Source organism: Pyrgilauda ruficollis, unplaced genomic scaffold, assembly GCF_017590135.1.
Source record: "Pyrgilauda ruficollis isolate IOZ18807 unplaced genomic scaffold, ASM1759013v1 scaffold34, whole genome shotgun sequence".
In the NCBI taxonomy this organism is placed as follows: Eukaryota; Metazoa; Chordata; class Aves; order Passeriformes; family Passeridae; genus Pyrgilauda; species Pyrgilauda ruficollis.
Genome location: NW_024524822.1, coordinates 5,728,073 through 5,746,011, shown reverse-complemented (window position 1 = coordinate 5,746,011; position 17,939 = coordinate 5,728,073). Strand labels below are relative to the sequence as shown.

General features: G+C 47.6%; 1 protein-coding gene across 3 annotated transcripts; it reads left to right on the top strand.

Annotated features, from left to right (window-relative positions):
- The first annotated feature begins 25 nt into the window (after positions 1-25).
- Positions 26-16,246, top strand: CRAT (carnitine O-acetyltransferase). 3 transcript variants are annotated; one of them, XM_041474850.1, is made up of 15 exons: positions 26-379; positions 2,498-2,600; positions 3,734-3,997; positions 4,476-4,594; positions 6,668-6,721; positions 7,584-7,749; positions 8,308-8,482; positions 8,924-9,102; positions 10,101-10,201; positions 10,390-10,509; positions 10,993-11,115; positions 11,242-11,377; positions 11,823-11,885; positions 12,397-12,534; positions 13,079-16,246. In XM_041474850.1, the coding sequence occupies exons 1-15, from the start codon at positions 39-41 to the stop codon at positions 13,292-13,294; spliced, it is 2,298 nt and encodes a 765-aa protein (XP_041330784.1). In that variant the 5' UTR covers positions 26-38; the 3' UTR covers positions 13,295-16,246. The 3 variants fall into 3 exon arrangements, with proteins under 3 accessions (XP_041330784.1, XP_041330785.1, XP_041330786.1); XM_041474852.1 differs by having other exon boundaries at positions 292-379; positions 2,509-2,600; XM_041474851.1 differs by lacking the exon at positions 2,498-2,600 and having other exon boundaries at positions 223-379.
- Positions 16,247-17,939: the final 1,693 nt, after the last annotated feature.

The window sequence follows — 17,939 nt, the reverse complement described above, 5'->3', positions numbered from 1 at the left end:
GAGCGGCCCCTGCCGGCCACCGTCGTGCTCACGCCGCCATGTTTGTGCAGGGCGCGGCCCTCCCTGCCCACACCGGGGCGGGACGGGTGTGCGCGGAGGGCAGCAGAGGGGCGAGAGACAGGACCCTCCTCACCATCTTCCGGACTAGGCAGCGGAGAGAGGGGCCACAGGACGGCTTCGCCACCGGCCGCGGCGCTCCTTCCGCTCAAAGCATGACTCTGCCTTTCCCAAAGATGGCAACGCGGGATTCGCCCCACTCCAAGATGGCGGCGGGGCGGCCCCGCCCCGGGGCGGCGGAGCGGCGGCGGCCGGGGTGTCCTTGCGGCGGGCCCGGGGCCCGGGCTGCGGGGCCATGCTCGCCTTGGTGGCCAGGGCTGCGGTAAGAGCGACACCGGGAGGGGCGGCTCCGCCAGGACCGGCCGGAGACGGGGCGCGAGGTGGCGGTCGAGGGTCGCTACATCGGGCAGGGGACAGAGTGGGAGGGCGGCGAGCCCGGCTCGGTGCGGGGCCTTTAGCCGGGGCAGCGCAGACGGTGGCTCCCGGCAGTGTCGCTGTCGGGTCCGGCCCGGAGCACAAGCCGGGTCCCCGGTCAGGGCCGTGCGCTCGGATGGGCTCGGTGCCACCTCCCCCCGGAGCGGGGCAGGGACCCAGCCGAAATCAGTCCCTCAGGCCCGCTGGTTTCTTCCCGTGCCCGGCGGCAGCGTGCACGGTGAAGCTGTCCGGGGCGGAGATGACAGTCCCAGAACTGTCAGGGCTGGGATGGATCTCTGGAGATCACCCTGTCCAACCCCCCTGCCAGCGCAGGGTCACCTGGGGGACGTGTCCAGAGAGGGAGACTCCACACCATGCCTGGGCAGGCACTAGGGCACAGTGCTCTGCCATCCTCAATGTAAAAAAGTTATTCCTCATATTGAGGGCAGACTTCTTGTGTTTTGGTTTATGGCCATTGCTTCCTCTCCTGTCACTGCACCACTGAAGAGAGTCTGGCACCACCCTCGCGACGCCCACCTTGGTGATATTTATATGGATTGTTGAGATTCCCTGTCAGCCTCCTCCTCTTCAGATTAAACAGGATGAACTCACACAGTCTCTCACTCTCCTCATACGAGAGATACTCAAGTCCCTTAATTATCTTTATGTCCTCCTCTGGACCCTCTCCACTGGTGCCTTGTCTTGTACTGAGATGTCCAGTTGGGGCTGGACAGCAGGAAGGTGACTGCTGGACAGGGAGGGGCCAGGGAAGCCCAGGCAGATGGCATTGGTGGCTCCCAACGTGCCCATCCTGCTGCACACACAGCAGAGCTGTCAGACCCCTGCCAGGCTCAGGAGCTGCTCCCTGCAGTCCCTTTCGGGTCCTGACAGGAGGAGACAGGGCAGCAGAACAGCAGCTACAGTGTGGATCCACTCACAGTTACTGAGGGACCAGGCAGGGTACCCAGTTGTCTCTGGGCTTAAGGGGCACTCCAGATTATGATTTAAAAATAAAAGACAAACCTCTGACATCCTGGCACTCAATTCTGTGGCTGTGCTAAGAATCAGCTAGGAAATTCCTTTTGCCCCCCAGCAGGTGGATTTCCTTTCCCACCAGCTTTGCAGGCTCTGGAAAAGGTTCTTTGCTGTGCTGGAAGGTGGCTCAGCAGCGATGTCAGCCCACAGGCTGGCCCAGTCTGCACACCCTGCTCCACTGGTGTTCCTTTTCCTGCTGCTTGTGGCGAGGGTTGGGCTGTTCCCTCTGTTTGCTGCCAGCTGCCCCCTCAGCTCTGATCACTGTTCCTTCTCCCACCAAATCCTTCAATTTAATCCCAAACCAAACAAGCAGGGGACAGAGAAGAGGGAAGATAACAAATGCATTCCACATTTTAACAGACAGTGGCTTCCATGGGTTTGTTTTGGGATTTTCATTGTTACCCCATGGAAAATCTGCAGCTGTTTCTTTGGGATCATCATACTCTATTCAAGCTATGCAGACTGTGCTTTCTGCCCCTCAGTTCATTAGACAAACATGAAGGAGGAGTTGATATTCCTTGTGACTGCATGGCACTCTGATTGCCCTGCTATGGAGATACTTTTTGTTTGGTTTTGGGGTTTTTTTTTAAGAGTTGACAACCCAGAACTCCCCAAAGTCTCAGTTTGCAATAATGACCACACATGCATGGGGAGGGAGGGCAGTTAAGGTACTGCCCGTGGTGCCACCTCCAGGACATAAACTGGGGTCTCTCCTGCCTTATGTCCACGTATCTCTCCCAAAAGCCACATCAGTTTTGTGGTCCAGGCAAAGGCTGAAGGAACAACATCCCCACTTCTGCCCCAGAGCTTGCTCAGAGCTTGCTCTAGCCAGGTATTGATCAGCTGCCCGGAGGGGCACCTTCAGGGCAGTTGTCGCAATCCAGTGATCTGATAATTGCTGTCCCCTGCCGGGGCTGTGCCAGCCCTGGAGCCCTCTGATCGGAGCAGTCATGTGGCAGTTGGCTAATGAGGTGACGCCCTGCATGGGCAGCGCATTGTCAGGTGGAAGAGGAGACCCAGACAGGCCGAGGGAGAGGTTTACGGTCTCTTCTGTCCTACCAGCCATGGATAGGAAGCAGAAGCAAGCACAGAAGGTACAGTATGCCCAAGCTGCTGTGATCAACACCTTTCTTTTCCTCCCAGTCCCACTCTTCTTTTATGCTTCAGTAATTTCTTCTTCTGTTGTTTTTCTCATTCCTTCTCCAAACCTCAATCTCACAGCTCTTCTCACAAAGGTCCCACAAAGACCCTGCTGCCCAAAAACAGGGCAGTTTTTAGGGGGCTTTGTCACCTTGTAGATTAGCTCTTTCTTCTCTGTGCTTAACTGCTGGGAGGAGGTGTGGGGACAGCTATTTTCTCACTGCTTTGGAAGTCAAAGGGAATGTTCTCAGTGGCTTTGCATTCTCAGTACACTGACAATGCAAAGTCCAGAGTCCTGCAGGAGTGTCTGATTCAGTAGATCCATGGGAGAGGGAGGTGCAGAGGAACTGGAGACCTTGAGAGTACTATTGAAACATCTTCAAGCTGAAGAATGTCCAACCCCGTTCATCCTAAAGGATGTTGTTATTCTTTTTGGGGAAAACTGGTGAGTTGATTTCCTGGTGAGCACTTGGGTTTGCTCCATTATATTTCTCCAGCCAGGGAAGTGGTTGGTGCTTTTGCTCCCACATGACCCATTTGGATCGCAGGAGCCTTTTGACATCACCCAGAGTTTCCTGGATAGACAGAGAAGAGGCATTTTAATTCTACCCCAAACTTAGCTAAATTCTGCCTCCTCAAAGCCAGAAGGGTAGTTTGGTTTGGCACAAGGGTTCTGCTTTTTTAGCTTTATGCTTTTGTAAGAAATAATGAAAGTTTCTGATAGTACATAAGATGATTATTTTTTTCATAACTTCATAACTTCCTTCCCACTTACCATGGGATGGAAGGGTTTGACTTTGTCCATCACATGGAGACTCTCAGCTGGAAGGTGTCCACAGACTGGGGAGATGTGTCATTATCCCAGCAGCATTTTCCCTGAGGATCTGAGACTAGGTCTCTTGGAGATGGAGTTTCTCTTCCACAGCTTTCCTGGATGTCCTGCACCCTCTCCAGCACACAGCCGTGATCTGCTGCCAGGCTGGGACACCCATGTGCCCACAGAGAGGCTGGGATGGAGACTCCTAGACCCAGGCTCTTTGCTGCCTCGGGGGAAGCTTTGTCTCGACATTTGCTCTGTGCTTTGCAGGCCAGGCCCTGTGGCCTGCTGAAGCAGACAGCTCTGAACAAGATCGCGGGCAGATTCCAGCTGCACCAGGAAGCGCTGCCCCACCTGCCCGTGCCACCGCTGCAGCAGACCCTGGATCGGTACCTGCTGGCCCTGCAGCCCATCATCAGCCCCGAGGAGCTGAGCCACACGCAGCAGCTGGTGGCTGAGTTCCGCAAGCCGGGAGGCGTCGGGGAGAGACTGCAGAAAGGCCTGGAGAGAAGAGCCAGGAAAACAGAGAACTGGGTAGGTCAGGGCTCTGGCCCCAGCTCTGGTTAGGGAGGGTGGAGGGCTGATGTGCATCTCCTTCCCTGTCCTGGCTGCATCCACTGGTACCTGTGTTTTAATGACATCACCTTCCTGACCAGTATGCTGCTGATCTCCCCAAGCTGTGCAAACTCCTCACCAGGACTTGAGTGAGCAGAGAGATTATGGCAGAACAGGGAGTCACTGGCCCTGCCTCTGGCTGCTGAAGGCTTGATCCTTTCAGCATCACACAGCTGCCTCAAGAAGTTGAAGGAAACCCTCTGCTCAAGCCCTCCACCAAAAGCCACCCATGCCTTACTCAAATCCTCCTTTCCCCTTCAACCTGCGTAGTACAAACCCCAAACACTTTGTTTGCAAAGTGTGGGACGGAACTGGGGGCTGGATGCTGAGACCCATCAGCCAGGATTGGGTTGGACAGCAGCAGCAGCTCCCTGCATGTTTTCTTTTTGCATCCCAGCTCTCAGACTGGTGGCTGAAGACAGCTTACCTGGAATATCGCTTGCCAGTTGTGGTCCACTCCAGCCCAGGTGTGGTTTTACCTAAGCAGGATTTTCTGGATCGACAAGGTCAGCTCAGGTAAAATCCTTTTCTACCTTCCCTCAGGTTATAGGTGGGATGAGCTTTCTGTGCTCAACAGGGATGAGGGTATTAAGGCAGATTGGGAATGAGTAATGTGGTCCCCAGGTCTGAGCTGTCTTTGCTGTAAGGGCAAGGCTGCCAGGCTGTAAGGAAACTCCTGGTTGCACCAGACTAAATATTTCATCAGGGAAGAAAAAAGAGTCTAGTGGTTCAGGTATTAAACAAGGACTGAGAAACTACATTTAGGTCTTTGCTCAAGCACAGACCTTCACTGCAAAACGGTCCCATCATTGGCTGAAGACATTGTGAGGATGTATTGGAGGCACTGTGATTGTGTGTGCAGTTAAAGGAGGCAGAAAAAGTAGCCCAGGCATGTAAAAGAGATCACCCAGAAATGCCTCTGAAGTTTGCTAGTTTATAGGGATGGGGGAGCCTGACAGGGACTGTCTCCTATTGTGATTCATAGTTTGGGAAAACAGTGACCAGCCTTCCCACTCCACAGGCTTTTCCTTGCAGTCAGACCCTGCCATGCCCTCTCTTCCTCATGGGCTCCCTTTAAATTTTAACCACCACTAGCAGTGTGTTGAATCCATCTGCAAAACTTCAGCACTGACCTTTACACAGGTACCTTTGCCACAGTTACCAGTCAGCACTGCCCTGGCAGATCTAAAATACCAGCCAGGGGATCAGTGAGGCTGGGAACAAATCCTCCCTCCCACCCCTCGATACACCTGAGCAGAGGATTAGCCTCACAACAGTGCAAGAGTACACAAATGTCTTGAAAGCTCCCTGTCATATTATTCACTCCTAAGTTTTCCAAATAATCTGGAGAGCTGCAAGTGCCCAACCAGTGGAATTCAGCAGCTGCGTAAGAAGGTGGGCTCCTGTGTGTTTGGGTAGTTTGTGGCTGCACAAAGAAGTTACAGTGCAGCTTGAAATTAAAGCTTCCAAAAGCAAAAGGCAAATTTTGAAAGTGGTGTTTTTTTACTCCTTAACCTGGCAAAACTGCTGGCTGAAAACAAGTCAACCAACCTCTCCCATCTCCTTGAGCCCAAACTCTGCTTCCAGGCTGTTAATTCTCTGGAAAGGAACACAGACACTCTTACTAGAGTTTCCCTCATGTTTTGCAGTAAGGCTGAGGAATTTTAATTGAAAACTAGTTTGCAGAGTGTCTCATTTCACAGAACCCTTAGGTTCTTGGAGTTGTGTCCTTTGATCTTTCCTAGGCATGGGCAGGCTGAGCCAATCTAAAGGATACTGCCTGCAAATGCCAAATGTTGGCACCATGTCACTCAGCCAACAACACAACCTCCTGTCCCAGTGACCTCCTGCCTCCTTCCTTCAGGGACAGGGGGGAACTCCCATGTCAGAGAAGGCCAATCTAGCTAAGAAAAGGTCACTTCTAGCTAAGCAGCTTGATGTGGCATGTGACAGCCCTGCTGGGAGCTGGCATTGGCACTGTTTACGTTGATCCTGGTAAACACAACACCTCAGTGTCCACATGCAGCACATCTGCTTTGTTTCCAAGCCCTCAGTGCCAGAGAAAGGTTCTCCAGAGTTATGTTAGCAGCAGGATGTTCACTGGGGTGGGAACTCAGTCACCAGTGGTGTCTTAGATGCAGGGAGAAACAGCTGCATCTTGGCTTGACACTCCAAGGTGGCCCCTAGCCAGGGAAGGGCAGAAATCCCCTTCTCTTGGTGCTGCTTTAATGCTGAGAATCAGAAGTCAGATGTGATAAAATCGTAGCACATCAGTAGCAATCACTGCTATTAGAGGGTCATTAATGCATGACTGAGTCCTTCTTTCTTGAAAGCTGTCCAGAGTTCCTTGGCTGTGTAGTAAGACACCCAAAAAAAGAAAGTGCCATACAGTAGGACTATCCAGCAGTCTCAAATCACAGCCCAGAGTGGCTGTGTCAGTGAACCAGAGATGGGCACAACAGGGACTTGGCAGAAAGGCTGAGCTTTCTGAGGAGTAGAGAACAGCTCTGCTAATCCTCCTCAGCTCGTCCCTCAGCCCCAGAAACATCTGTGCTTGATCTCAGCTTGTTACATTTGGTATTTTTCCAGGTTTGCTGCCAAGCTGATCGAGGGTATCCTGGATTTCAAGAGCATGATTGACAAGTGAGTTACTGACCCTCCTGAGAACTCACACCTTCTTTAACATCACAGAGAGACTGAGCCTTGTCCATAAATCTCCCACGTAGAAAGGCCAGAGATGACAGCACAGATTTGGGAAGAGATACTGTAATCCCCAGTCCCCTCCAGTGGAAAAAAGCAAACTTACTCTTCTGTCTTCACATTCTTTGTTTACCTTAATGCTTTCATTGGCATGGGAACATGCTTGGAGGGAGCAAGCACAACTGACAGTGTCACGGAGCTTTGCACTTCTGTTTGCTCACAGGACAAGCTACAGCTCAGGCAGCAGGAATTTGAGTCTCTAACATTGGGTTCCTGGTGTTTCTCACCTCCCAGCTAGATGGAATGAGCTCTAGAGAAATTTGTTCCTCCCTTACCCCTTTTCTTGTGGTCACCAGCAAATCTCTGCTGGATGCTGGACACACCTTATTTAAAGTCCAAAAATATGTTTACCAACACCAGCAGTCAAAGTTCAGGGTAGTTGGAATATGACTGCAGAAGCGAGTGATTGAGCCCCTGCCTAGTTCATGAATCATATCAGCACATCAGACACTCATCACTCAGAGCTACAGCCATGGAGTACATCCAGAGACCTGATTCTCTGGTGCCACAGAAAGGACAGTGTTTTTTCCCTTCCCAAATGAAAGGCCAGCAAACAGACATTTTTTGTAGCCTGTACTAAGAAAGCTGCTAGGAATGGGGAAGGACATCCCCTTTAGGTTTTGCCGGAGAGAGGGAGGGAGGGAGTGCAGCTGCAGGGCAGAGCGTGTGGCCTGTGTGGAAGCACAGGGCTGCTCACCCTGATCTGATCTCTCTCTCCTTCCTCCTTACCTTGCTGTGTGTCCAGTGAGACCCTTCCAGTGGAGTACATGGGTGGGAAGCCCCTCTGTATGAACCAGTACTACCAGATCCTCTCATCCTGCCGCATTCCCGGGCCCAAGCGGGACTCCATTGTCAACTATGCCAAAGGCAAAAAGCAGTCCAGACACATCACAGTCGTTCACAACTTCCAGGTAAGGCAACTGCTGGGCTTTCAAGGTTTGTTGAGGTGCAGGTGTCCCTTTTGCTAGCTGTTATCCAGCGGAAAGGGAATAACAGTCTCTGGCCACAAGGTTTTTCTCACTAGGGATATGTTCCTGCTCCCTTTATCCCCTTTGGCCAGCAGCAGAATTGCCACGTGTAAGCAACAGACTAGAGGCAGAAAAATACTGTGTTCCTCTGTTTCTTGTCCCTGTAATTCCTGTCTCTCAAAGCCCAGAGACCATGTCTGCAACTGGAAACTGAAAGTGAAAACTGGATAACAAAAGCCTCCCACTGCAGCTTAGTCTCAGAAACAGGAATTCCTCCTTGGTCCTTGTTACCGTGGCTTCATAAAACCAGGGCTGTATTTATGCCCTGCAAAGGAAGCTGGACTTGGGTCTCTCAATTCTGAGCATCCTTCAAAAGTCTTGCAAGCTGAGTTCTTCAGCCAGGCCTTACCTTCTCAAAGTAGCTGTTGCCAGTTTCTGGGGCTAGACAGTTATCTTCTCTCACTGTCTGTCTCTGTCCTTGTCCACTCTTCTCACCTTCAGTTCTTTGAGCTGGAAGTTTACAACAGTGATGGATCTCCCCTTACTGCTGACCAGCTCTTCATTCAGCTGGAGAAGATTTGGAACACCTCCCTCCAAACAAACAAAGAGCCTATTGGGATCCTCACCACCAACCACCGGAACAGCTGGGCAAAAGCCTACAACAACCTCCTGAAAGGTCTGTAGAGCCCCTAACACACGTGTGCTAACAAGCACAGTAGATCCTTGCATAACAAACCTCCCCACTGTGCTCTGCTCAGTTCTTTCTTTTGGAAGCTTGTTTTGGACAGATAACAGGAGCCTTCCACCTTAAAGAAGCAATCATTGCAATCTGTTTTAACTTTTGGGTTGGGAGGTACCTGTTCCAAGTGTGAAGTTTAGTGAAATCCCAGAGTTTGTTGCCTTGCAAACAAGTAGGATGTAAGAATAGTGAAAAAGGAGGGTGAATGCAGCATCTTCACACCTGTAACAACCTAGCTGGCTGCAATTTTAGTAGCTGTGTACACCCCCACTGAGGTACAGTGGCAACCCAGCACTGCGTCCTTCAAACCCACTCTTTCAAATTTCTCTCCTTCCAATGACACAACTCCCTCTTACTCACGGTTCATTTCTGTCCCAGATAAGACCAACAAGGAATCCGTGCGTGCGATTGAGAAGAGCATCTGCACGGTGTGCCTGGATGCCCCCATGCCCCGGGTGTCCGAGGACATCTACAAGAGCCGCGTGGCCGCGCAGATGCTGCACGGCGGCGGCAGCCGCTTGAACAGCGGCAACCGATGGTTCGACAAAACCCTGCAGGTAAGAACTGATGCTCTAAAGGTACTGAAGAGGTGGCTCTGGAGGTGTTTCCTGAGATTACAAAAGTCCAGAAAATCCCAGGAACCTTTCGCAGCAAAGGTCCTCAAGTCAAGAGAGTGGAAAAACAAGGGAGACAAGGAGTGGTGGCTGACGGTGTGAGATCCTGTGGTTCCCTGTGCAGTCACCAGCATTTGTTGCTGCCTCGGGGACTTGTTTCTTTTCTGCCTCTGCCCACGTTTATTCAGTGCAGCAGGTCTTTGTGTTCCTTATAAATCAATTTTCTGCCTGCGGACAACAATGCCTCATCTGCTCGGAGGCAGCCCAAACGATGTCTGTTCCTTGGATCTCCTCCAGGCTTGTCACTTTTCCTGGTTCTGCCAGAAGCTGCCCAATGGCATTTTGTTTAGTTTTTTGAAACATGCACTGCCATCCCACAGCATCCCTCTGATCTCTTCTCCGTTCAGTCTTGTCAAGATCCTTCAACAGCAGCTGCTGTTGGAGCTTTTTCCTTCATTAGCTGGTATATCCTGGCTTGTGGATTGTAGCAATGGTGCTTTAGAGGACTCTTCTCATACCTGCTAAACTGTTGAGTGTTTTCAGTTGTTTTGCTCCTATTTGGAACTCTTCATCAAGGAGATAAAGTTTAGATGTTCCAGCTGATTGAAAAGTAAGGGTAAGCCAGTATGTGGCAGTGTTATTCCTGTATTGTGGGTGCATCTCAGTAAACCAGAACCACTGAACCTCTCTGTGTGGCCAAAGCACTGAGCACACCAATATGTCAGGCACACCCTTGTCCAGGGAATTCTGCAGAACTCTAACAGTGCTCTCCGATCTTCTGCACCTGCTGAAAGGATTCCACTGCTGTGCTGCTAAAGGAGACCTCTCAGTGTGCAAGCACAGGCTCTGACACAGACAGGGAGACACTGAGGTCTCTCTGGGTATCTTCTGCCTCACACACTGCCTGTCTTCAACACTATCCTCTCATGCTTCTCTCCCAGTTCATCGTTGCTGAAGATGGCTCCTGTGGTCTCGTATATGAACATGCTCCCTCTGAAGGCCCACCCATCGTTGCTCTTCTGGATCACATCGTGGAGTTCACGTGAGTCCTGCCCCTGCTTTTCCCCAGCATTGGAGATCCCTTATGGGCACTGTGAGGGGTCTGTCAGGCTGTGACCAGTGTCACAAGTTGTTAGGGAAGGTCTCCTGTGCATTTCTATTCAGGCTGTGGCATTCCTAGCTGAGCCTCATGCCAAAGGTCTGGTCAAACAGAACCATTTCTCTGTGCAGGAAGAAACCAGAGACGGGCAAATCGCCTACAGTTCATCTGCCAATGCCCAAAAAGCTGCGGTTTAACATCACCCCGGAAATCAAGAATGACATAGAGAAGGCAAAGCAAAACCTCAACATGTGAGTACAGAGAAGTGGGTGGGTGACTGACGGAGTAATTCTTGTCCCCCTTTGGAGCCTGTCAGTGGTTTAATGAGACTTTCCCCACTGCAGGCAGTGAGTTTTCCCAGTGACTTCTGGGTTCAACAGCATTGAGCTGAGCTGAAAAGCACTGCCAGGAATAAGGTCAGAGGTGCTAGAAAAGGGTTATTACTGATTCATCCCATTTGCTAAGAAAGGGCAAGGCTTTACTGGATCCAGTCAAGAATACTGGAGCATAAACACACACATGACCATCTAACCTGGTGAAGATTTTCAGCAGTGGCCAAAAATTCTTACTTCTGTGGTGCTGCCCAAAGAGATCTCTGTGTGCTAGAACACTCTGTCCCTGCATAGGTCAGAATCCAGATGACCTGTTCCCTCTGAGCCTTGTGAAAGCAAATCCATTCCACTGTGTTACAAGAATGAGCAACAAAGGAACAGTTCCTCTTTCTTTCCTTGTAGAATGGTTGAAGACCTGGATATCAAAGTCATGGTCTTTCATCAATTTGGGAAAGGATTTCCCAAGTCAGAGAAGATAAGCCCTGATGCTTTTATCCAGCTGGCCTTGCAGCTGGCATACTACAGGTAAGACCACAGTTATTCCTCAACCTCCTCACTGACAGACTCAAACATGTGAGCTTGATAAAGCTGGCACAGACAAGGCTCTCCCAGGGCAGACTCAGCTGTGTGGCTTTCTCCTCCCTGTCCCAGGATGTATGGCCACGCCTGTGCCACGTACGAGAGCGCGTCACTGAGGATGTTCCGCCTGGGCCGCACCGACACCATCCGCTCCACCTCTGTGGACTCCCTCAAGTTTGTGCAGTCCGTGGACAGCCCTGACAAATCGGTGAGGATCTCAAAGTGGAGTTAAGAGGAATCTGGGAAAGAGAAAAGCTGTTTATTTGGCTAACCTCTTGGTTTCATCTAAGAAGGGCTGCACCCCATACTGAGCTAAACCATAGCTTGCAGTATCTTTACACATCACGGGTTTGATTTGATTTTTCTACCATATGTACTGAAAGCCTGGGAAACAACATGTGGATGTTTCTGAGCCCACCAGAAAGTCCTTTGTAAGGCTGATCAGCTACTCAAACTGAGTTCTGCTACTGATGGATGAACTCTGTTCAGAATGAAGTAATGCTGCCAAACAAAATTATGTGAAAATTAAATCTAGTAAATATAAATGAGTTTCATACAGACACACAAAGCAGAAATGTCCTCCATTTTAGAGAACAGCCAAAATGAGGTTCTCTGTTCTGCAGAAAAACTAAAACAGATTTTTGTGTTCTCAGGACCAGGAGAAAGCAGACTTGCTGAGGAGAGCCACACAGGCCCACAGGGAATACACAGACATGGTGAGTGTCCTCTATGCAGACAGGCTTGGGAGTTTACCCAGCAATTGAGAGTTCTGGGGAAAGACAAGACCTGAACATATTTTGCTCCTGACACATCAGTGTGGCCATACGTGTTGCGTCAGTGTTACTGATCTGGCAGTGCTCTAAAGCCACAGACTTAATCCTCTCTAGCTGGTGTGTTCATGTCCCTTGTGACTGACCTAAAGGAGAGAATCAAGTATTACAATAGCTTCATTTCTTACCATCATTGTTGCTGAAAAACAACGAAGTTGCACAAGGAGCCCTTAAACCAGAGGGAGTCCGTGGGCAGGAACTGTAAGTTTGTTTCCACTGGTGTGTTTAATTTCACAGTCCTTACAAACAAGATTATTGGTCTTAAAGGCAACGTCTAGTTTCCTTCTAACTTCAAACATTTAGAGACTTTTTAGAAGTGTTTTCTTTAACCCAAAGAAATAGTTTTGCTCACTTCTGCTGGCCTGGCTTTCATCTGTCCATCCTTGCTTTCCTCCAGGCCATACGGGGCAACGCAATAGACCGGCACCTCTTGGGGCTGAAGCTCCAGGCAATCGAGGACCTGGTCAGCATGCCTGAGCTCTTCATGGACACAGCCTATGCTGTTGCAATGCACTTCAATCTCTCAACCAGCCAGGTACAACTCATCTGAGCCAAAAGCACTCTGTTCCTTATGCCTTCCTTCTCCATGTTTCTCTTCAGTTCCTTTTTGTTAGAAACTCATCTACATTGGGTCAGAAATTTCTTAAGCTGGCTGTCAATCCCACAAAGCTACAGATCTGATCTTACACATGCCACAGTCCCTCACAGACATGTAAAACAGTAACATAACCAAAGCCAAGATCACCAAGAGTGTTTGGTGTCTAAATCAAAGTGGTATCAATGAAGTCAGCAGCCAAAGAGCTTTGTGTTAAGTGCTGTGTTCTGATTCTTACTGAATAGTTCTACTTGTGACTTACTACAAGCTTACCCTGGGGAAAAGCACTCCTGTGTTAATGCAGAAGAATACCATTGCTGCTAAATGGTAGGATCCAGCACATGTGGTGGGAGGTGAGGGTGACCAAAGGCCCTTCCAGAGCAGTTTAATGAGATGAGTTTCCTCTGTTGACAGAGCTGTTTCCATTTGATGGTTTCATTTTTCTCTGACTGGTCAGCAGGGTTTAATCACGTTGTCTCCACAGGTCCCAGCCAAGACAGACTGTGTGATGTGTTTTGGTCCCGTGGTTCCAGATGGCTATGGAGTGTGTTACAACCCTATGGAGGAGCACATCAACTTTGCAATTTCAGCCTTCAATAGCTGTGCTGACACAAACGCAGCCCGCATGGCACATTACCTTGAGAAAGCACTGCTAGACATGAGGATCTTGCTCCAGGCTGCTCCCAAATCCAAGCTGTAACAGGGAAACCCCCCAGTTAAATGGGCTATCCCTGATGCACTGAAGCTCCCAGTTCCTCAGAAAACGATTCAGAGAACAGCTTGCCCTGGAACCTAAGAAGATCTCTACCATTTGTTTTCAGCAAGATGTTACAGAATAGTCACCCACAGACATCAGACTCTGTAGTGAGAGGAAACACTGCCTCATAGCAAAGTAGAACTGAGAGGGCCTCTCCCATCAATGCAAAGTGCACCTTCCTGTCCTCAAAGAGGACACAAATATAATTTTTATGAAAACTACTGTAAGGGAATACAGAAAGCACAGTCCTTGCCAGTCTAAATCCATTTGGTGAGGAAGGTAGTTCTTGTGCATGAGAAGCAGGGAATATTTATTGTATGACAGAACTACTGCAAGACCAAGTCTTTTTCCTGGTTTCATCTTCTGAAGAGCATCTTCCAGTCTTGACTGAAGATTTTTCTACTGCTCCAGCAAAGCCTCATCATTCAACTTCAGCAAGGGGAGAAGGAACTTAAGCCAGAGCAGATCCAGTCTCGTTAGAGTACCCTGCACTACTCATCCCAGGCACTCCAACCAGTACAGGTTTTACAGGAATGTTCTCTTCCCCTTGTTCAGGACACTGGGATCTCCTTTGTCTTACACTGACCCTCTTAACAATAGGACATGACTTGATACAAACTAAGGTGATTTTTACTGTTTCAGGTTATTTTTGTTGTTCTTGCTCTGGGCTTTTTGTTAAGCTTCCTGCCATGGTCCTACCATTGATCATCCAAGCTCAGCCTTAAGCTTTTTCTCCATAAAGCTTCTACAAAACTCTCCTCATGTAAGTTTTGCCAGCTTTGGCTTTAGACACTTGCTCCATTGTACCTTTCTTTGGAGCTGAGAAAAAGAAAAAGATGCTGACTCCTTATTAACAAGCCACATGCCTGATGTCCTTCAGGACACACACATTAACCCAATGTGGTTTTACACCTTGCTTTCAGAAACAGCATTTTTGTGCACAATGTTATGCCTGAGCTGTGGACAAACAAGGATGTTTCCGATGGGAACTCCAGAACATACTTCCATTCCTGGCCCACACAGCTGAAATCTGTTAAAGGGCAAAGGAAAAAAAGCTGCAGAAACCCTTTTTTCACTCTGCTGTAACAAGGCAGAAAAATCTTGAAAAACAGGAAGAAAGCAGGGTACACATAGACCCTGTAGGTTTTTTTCTGCACTGTGGCAGCCACTGTTCCTGCACAGCACCTTTTCTGCCACTCTGGGGAGTTATTTCTTACTGAAATACTTCTCCAATTTGTGCCAGCTTTATTCTGTGAGAGAATGATCTCATATGATACTGTTTTTATGTTCAGTTGACAAACTTGAGACAGTAAAAGATTATATATAAACATTAACATACAATGGTAGCATAGGAACTGCTTCCAACCAACCTGTCAGAACCCAAGCTCCTGACTACACTTTTATTTATAAAACCATAAGGTAATAAAGGAATCTAGTGCTCTTTCTGCAGTAGGAATTCTGTATTTAAATTGCACACCCTTCAAGATGTGTCTGCTGGGATGTCACCATAAACAAGAAGCATTAGGAGTGTGATGGCCTGCTTTGTTAACAGGGAAATAATTGCAAGGGACATGGATCAAAGTGCCTTGATGAACATACATAAACAAATTTGCACTAAAGCTTTTTAAAGTAAAAGAAAAAAAATAATTCTAATTTGCTTCTCAAAATATACATGCCAATGCTTTGGCATTTTTTTTTCCTGAAAGGATGTTATTTCAAAGTGTCTATCTTATACCTAATAACATACCTTTAAAGAGGAAAATTTAATTGAAACTCACCTGCACAGCCAGTGATTGTATTGAACTTGATTGAACTGCCACTTTCACATCATCTACATGGATTTAGTTGATCTTTTAGAAGAATCCTGAATGGAGCCTAAAAACATGAATAGGAGCACTACAGACCTGCAAGCAGAAATCCCTGCTCTGGTGACTCCTCTGTATCAATCAGACTGAAAACTGCAAGAGGATACTCAGTATTATCAAACTCTAAATGATTGTGTAAATACAACAGACAAGAACAAACCTTACTGGAATAACATCTGGATTTATGGAGCCTTTACATGGAAAAAAAATATTCCTTTTGCCAAAGTAATCCTCCCCCCATACTGAATCAGCCTCTGTTGCCAGGGGATGAATTATTTTTCCATGTCTGCAATGCCTTCAAGCACAAGTAGCACCAGTGAAGTATTTGAAACTGGCCCTTTTCCACTTCTGTCTCAAAGGGGAAGGCTCTCAAAGCAAAGTGCCTATTAAAGACTAAGCATAAGCATGTGCTGCTGAAGACTGTACCTCAGAAGATTGGATTGATCTATTCTGCATCTAAATCTGGACATCCCACTAGCTTCAGCAGAGTACAGCTGCAGGGAGAAGACTGAAAGAGATACAAGATTCATAAACCACCTAATGAATCCTTATTAAAACACAGAGCTGAAATTCAGATGAATGAGGTTGATTTTTAAAGTGCTTGAAAGGACACTAAAATCATTACAAGGTTTTTCCTTTAAAAAGTATTTTCTTATGGCACAAGTTCTAAAATGTGATGTCCTTCTGGTTTGTATCTTCAAGATTTTTTCACTGTTGACTTACTGAATACTGTTCTCCCTGTTTCTGATTGTTTTATCAAGAGATGCCCATTGTCTTAAAGGCACATTAAGTAGAAGAAACTAAAGCTCCAGAAAAATGACTGATTTGGAACAAATTATTTCAGAAATTCATAGACTGAAAATATTCAGATAACTCTTGGGGTATGAGTGCAATTTTTGACACAGCCTGATAGTGTTGCATGTTTTGCTGGTTAGCTGTGTTAAATACTGTTGGGTAGTGGGATCCATGTCATGCTAAGTTTGGAAATGTTTGTTGAATAAACTGGGACACAATAAACAGATAAATGCTACAAAAAGGCTTCAATCTCCTTAAACACTGCAGAAGTTACATAACTGCTCTTAATGGGACAATGTTTGTGTGGGGATATCAAGAACAGTGAACCACAGCATTCTGTCACCTTCCTTTTATTGTCATATCTCCATCCAGCCCCCTTGAGTACAGGGGAGAAAGAGAAATCATCTGCTTGCAAAGCCACATATTCCAAAGAAAACATTCAATTTCAGAAAACTAGTGGCAGGAGATTTCATACAAGTGTAGGATAATAAGGCAGAGCTCAAATCTTTTTCCTGCACAGCACCATTTAGTTAAGAAAATCCATGGAATCACTAAGGAATTTCTACTGTATATCAAGTATTGCAAAGATTTCTGAAAAGTTACAGCAAAAGTAGGCAGAAGATGCAGATTACAAACAACTCAGAGAGAACAGAGGAGAGTTTATTACAGTGTCTTACAAGAGCTCTTCTTCCTCTCCCTCACTCCTAAGAATTACTGTAGGAAGCTTGGGTTTGAAGGCAACATGAAGCAGAACAGCTTTTTACACTGCACTGCTGTCCATGAGGAGATGAACCCTCTTCCCTAAGCTCAATAGCTGTTTCCATATATTTATTTTTTCCAGCAGTCTCTCATAACAGCTCGAGAGGCTGGGGAAGTGCTAAGCCACTCCTGAAACAATCCACTCTTTCAGCAACCTTGGAAGAGAGGTGTGATCTCTGTTCTGGCTTTGTCAGTGCACTTACAAGAGATATAAAGAGAAAATGAATTGTTTTGCAAGACATTAAGTACCAGTTTTCAGACTGAAACATGTGGTACCACCATGTCACGGGACCTGTCTGATGTCTTGTCTCATCCCAACAGAGCTGGTCTAAGGCAGATCAAATGTCCTTGTGAAAGCTGCAAGATGCCTCTTGATTATGATGCACCTTCAGACCCAGTGCTGGGGTCCTTCAGATGTTACAGGATTGCTTACGTTATGCAAGTGCTAAACAGTTTTTTAAAAATTTATATATAAACTTGCTGTACCAACTGAAAACAGTTAATTTACTACCCGTAGCTATTTAAACACAGAAATTTAAACAGCCTTCATTCCTGATCTCCTGAACCAGGATCACTTTCTATAGTTTACACTCTGGGTGTCCAACAGCAACTCCCACTCCACACAAACACACAAACTCCTATAGCAACAGGCACAGATGAAAACTTTAAAAAAAAACCAAAAAAACAAAAAAAAAAAACCAAAAAAAAAAAAAAAAAAAAAAAAACAAACCCAGGATGAACAGGAAAAAAAAAATCTCACTTCAAGCAGCTTTATAATGCAGGAGTCTGATTAAAGTGGAGATAGTAAAACAAGCAGCAAGACTGAGATGTGACAGTCATTTTTACCTCTGCTCATGACTGCATCGAAGGCACACCGATGACCTTTGAGCCAGTTCAGAAGCTGTCCTTTATCTGTGAAAGTTCAAGTCAATTGTGCTTTGAATAAATACTTCTCTGTAGTTACACTTGAACTGCTGCATTATATACTAGAAATACAGAAAGTGTCCATGCACAGCCCTGAAGCACTTTGAGTATAGCCCTTGCCAGGTCAGTTCATGGGTCACAGAGGTCGTAGGCATCACCAGCACACAGAGATGGCAGGCACACTCCCACAGAGACACAGCATCCAGAGCGCCACCGGCCAGACGGAGAACCAGAATGGAAGAAGG

Coding starts and splice junctions, on each gene's coding strand:
- CRAT (XM_041474850.1), top strand. CDS start 39: ATGTTTGTGCAGGGCGCGGCCCTCCCTGCCCACACCGGGGCGGGACGG. Junction 2,601..3,733: donor AGCAGAAGCAAGCACAGAAG/GTACAGTATGCC, acceptor TGTGCTTTGCAG/GCCAGGCCCTGTGGCCTGCT. Junction 11,378..11,822: donor TGGACAGCCCTGACAAATCG/GTGAGGATCTCA, acceptor TTGTGTTCTCAG/GACCAGGAGAAAGCAGACTT.